The sequence below is a fragment of the Gloeophyllum trabeum genome, assembly GCF_000344685.1.
Source record: "Gloeophyllum trabeum ATCC 11539 unplaced genomic scaffold GLOTRscaffold_00177, whole genome shotgun sequence".
Classification (NCBI taxonomy): Eukaryota; Fungi; Basidiomycota; class Agaricomycetes; order Gloeophyllales; family Gloeophyllaceae; genus Gloeophyllum; species Gloeophyllum trabeum.
Genome location: NW_006920586.1, coordinates 1 through 3647, shown reverse-complemented (window position 1 = coordinate 3647; position 3647 = coordinate 1). Strand labels below are relative to the sequence as shown.

The 3647-nt window shown below is 53.5% G+C and overlaps 2 protein-coding genes across 2 annotated transcripts; one reads left to right on the top strand and one right to left on the bottom strand.

The window, feature by feature from the left end:
- Positions 1 to 13: 13 nt before the first annotated feature.
- On the top strand, positions 14 to 1420 carry GLOTRDRAFT_51347 (DnaJ-domain-containing protein; the record flags this gene model as incomplete). Its single annotated transcript, XM_007873419.1, has 4 exons — positions 14 to 106; positions 168 to 233; positions 362 to 531; positions 667 to 1420. The coding sequence occupies 4 exons, from the start codon at positions 14 to 16 to the stop codon at positions 1418 to 1420; spliced, it is 1083 nt and encodes a 360-aa protein (XP_007871610.1).
- A 1922-nt stretch (positions 1421 to 3342) lies between these two features.
- GLOTRDRAFT_51348 (uncharacterized protein) lies at positions 3343 to 3627 on the bottom strand (the record flags this gene model as incomplete). The annotated part of the gene is made up of 2 exons (XM_007873418.1): positions 3343 to 3506; positions 3570 to 3627. 2 exons carry the CDS (start codon positions 3625 to 3627, stop codon positions 3343 to 3345), a joined length of 222 nt encoding a protein of 73 aa, XP_007871609.1.
- Between the last annotated feature and the right edge of the window lie 20 nt (positions 3628 to 3647).

The following is a 3647-nucleotide window of genomic DNA, read 5'->3' as shown; positions in this document are numbered from 1 at the left end:
CCTAAGCACAGCGATGCCTCCTCCCAACCCTAAGGACTACCACGAAGTGCTCCAGATCAGGCCGGACGCCTCCCTCGACGAGATAAGGGTCGCCTACAAGAAGATGGTAATGCCGCACTCTCCGGAGCTTGGCTCTCTACGCGCACTGATACAAGCGCGCCCGTCAGGCTCTGAAGTGGCATCCGGACCGGCACGCTACCGATAAAGAGTCGGCAAATGAAAAATTCGTGGAGGTACGATCTCAGTTCAGGTTGAAGGTCGAGTATCGGCTATAGTTTCAATCTACTTACAGGTGTATGAGGCGTATCGGACTCTGAGAAAACAGGCTCTGCGAGCCAGACATGTACACTTTAGCGATGAGCAAGGGAAACCGGCCGGTGAAACCGCGCCTTCACCTGAACCGAAATCCGAAGCGTCCAAAGGTCAGAAAGGATCCCCTCCTATGGGGACCAAAGCAACCTTCACTGAGCAAGGAAATGGCCCTTGTGAAGCTGCATTTTCCCCAAAGACGAAATCCCAAGCCTCCGAAGGGTCCAAGGGTTCTCCTCATATGAAGCCTAAACCACCCTTCACCGTGCCCGTGGAAAAACCTAAACCAGATCCCGATCGGTCAGTAGTTGGTACTGATTATAACTCTCTGCTCGGCGCTGATACTACTATCCCCAGCAGTCATCCTCCCTCCGGCGTGCCAGGCAGCCCCAGCGCCCGCTCAGACTCCACAGCTTGCCCAAGCCTGCACGGACAACATAGCCCTAACCCTAGATCAGCTCCTTTGCGTCCCATCAACCACCCTTCCTCGATCGGTGGCGAATCGAAGGAATGGATCTTCCCCCTTCACCTCACCCTCTCCGAACTCTTCCGCGGCACGTGCCAGCGCTACAGCATCGGGCGGCACCTTCTCTCGGGCGAGATCAAGACGGCCCTCCTCGATGTCGAGATTCCACCGGGGTGCAGGGACGGCGCGCGCATCCGCGTCCCTGGCGCAGGCAACCAGCGCCGGGACGGGTCCCTCCAGGACATCGTGTTCCTGGTTGTACAGAGGGAGGACGGGATGTTTGTGAGGGAAAGGGACGATCTGGTCACGTATGTGCAGCTACCGTGCCGGGAGTCGTCCTGCTATTTCGAGCAGGATGACGTCGTGTATGTGGAAGGGATGGACGGTCACATGTACCTCGTCCCGGTGCCTTTGTCGTCTTCGAAGGCTGCGGAAGACTATCATATCAAGGGCGCGGGAATGCCCATACGGAAGGGAGGACGTGTCGTTGGTTACGGTGATATGGTGATAAGGTATGCGGGTGGTGTTTTCGCCGCCGGGAAGTCTCAACTAACCATCGCCCAGGTGGAACCTTATCTGTCTACACAAAACTGCGCATCCGAAGCGCAAGATTCTGAGAAGGCGTCACACTTGACGTACTTGTGAAGCACGGGACTATTTCCTCAGTTGGGTTTGCAGGGACTATTTATTATATGCGGTATGCAAGGATATACGGACATTGTGCCACGGACATTGTATCGTATGCTGTACTCATACATGTACATATATGCCCACTATGCTTTAGCCATCCAAGTTTACAGTTATCCCCGTATTACGGCGGTAGCTCGATGCCAGCCTGAGTAATCGCGGATAAATTGGCTTCCAGTGATACTATTGCATCGATCGGCGAGCATTATATCCTAAGATGCTGGGGACGCTGTACATAACATACTACAGGACCATCAAGGTATTCAAACAAAAAAGGGACAAGTCGCAATCAGGAAGGTGCTCATGATGTATACACTACCATCATACGCTTGTCCAGGTGAGATCCATAAAGCGAGAGATAATATTGCACTTACCTGAAAGGATGCGTCAAATCCCTGAGTGACGTTGCAGGCGAGGACTGCAGAGGAGTTCGTTGCGTTTGTTACTACGGTCCCGAATAAATATCCGGTACCAGCGTAACAAGCGACAACGACGGGGTTTCGCCCTCCTCGGGGTAGGCTGCCCGGGTATATTAGCAGGAAGGAGGGGAAAGAAAGTATACCCAGCAGTCTGGCACAGAATGTGTGTGGATCTGACCCTGCTACAGTGGAAGCCATCATGATGATGGCGGTAAGCGTTGGGAGGACGAGGGAGCAGAAGCGCATGGCGTCGGACTGGAGTTGGGCTTGGGCATAGGGAATTTGTGGTAACGGTAAGAGAGAGGGGTTGTAGGGAGGGAAAGAGGGAGCCGCGCAGCTTATATAGACAGTGTCACTGCAGAGGAGCAGCAAGGTGTCCCCAGTCAAAGAATCGAACCGCAGAAATAGAATGAAGGGTTCCTTCACAGCGGTCAGAAGACCCGGAACATATAAGAGGCGTTGAGCGCCGTGAGTGGCCATCCCTGGAGTATATTAGCCTCCCGGCTGTGCATGACACAGTCATAGCCGGTTCCCTACCAAGTATATTATACCAACTATACTCACTGCTACGAACTTGACTTGATCGTCCATGCTTTGTGGTGTGGCTCGCTGTAAGTATTAAGGTGCCAGGGTAACTTTTCACATATCGGACAACATGCACCAGGAAACGATAAACCATGTCACAGATATTGAAATCTACGTGTTTCACTCGCAGCAGAAGTCGTGCGTTAGGCAAGGGGAGCGCATCAATGAATGTGGCCCAAGAAAGATCCTACGATAAAACTTGCCAAGTTCGAGGAGATATCTCAATTACTGATTGATATGGCACTGGCATCGCTGGTACGAGGACTCCGAAGGCGGCACTTGGAGTCAACGTGTTAGATTATAATCCGTCCCCGGATATGAAGTGTGGCAAAACCATACCTTCCCGTTCTCATGATGTCAGAACACGGAGCGGTAAAGGAGAATGCGATGAATCAGGCAGACAGAGTGACATGCCTGGAAGTCGTCTTGAACGTAGACTGGTATGATTTCCTAGTTTCCAGTATGGTAAGGCCTTCTTCGATATGCCGTTGCGGCGTTGCCATCTTGCTGGCTGACTATAGAGGACTCGGGAGGCAAGAAATGCCGTTCTTTAAAGCATATCACATCGCACGCGTGCCAGCTTCGAAGTCTCTCCAATGAGCTGTCCAGCCTTGCAGATACGTGGGCGGTGCCAGTGGTGACCTTGCAGGCACGACCTAGCGACGTCGGCCTGGCCGTTCAGGCATAAATAAAAATGCACATTGCAGGAGAGAGCGACACTCAGATACTTGAACAAAGCTGTACATCACATACTACGAGCACATCAAGAAAGCCAGCAGGGAAGCCAAGCGCAAATAAAGGGCGCTCGTGAGGTCAAGCCACCTTCCGTTCACTAAGGTCAGAGATGGCGAAGCGTCAGCTCATAGTACACCTACCTCACGGAATGGGCGCGATAAGCGCAGTCGTGGCACAAGCCGCTGAAGAAGTTCCCAGAGCTGCGTTACAAGCAAGGACTGCAGCGGGGGCCGCGGGGGCTGCTACGACGGTCCCGAATGTGAATCCGGCACCGGCGTAGCAGGCGACAGCGAGGGCGTTGCATCCTGCATGCGTAGGCACCCGAGCCGTTTGTCATCCAGGAATACACGGTGAGAGAGCATACGGACCGGTCTGACAGATGCCGTAGGCGATGGGCCCGGCAATGGTGGAGGGGATTGAAGCCATGGCAGCGAGCAACGGGAGAG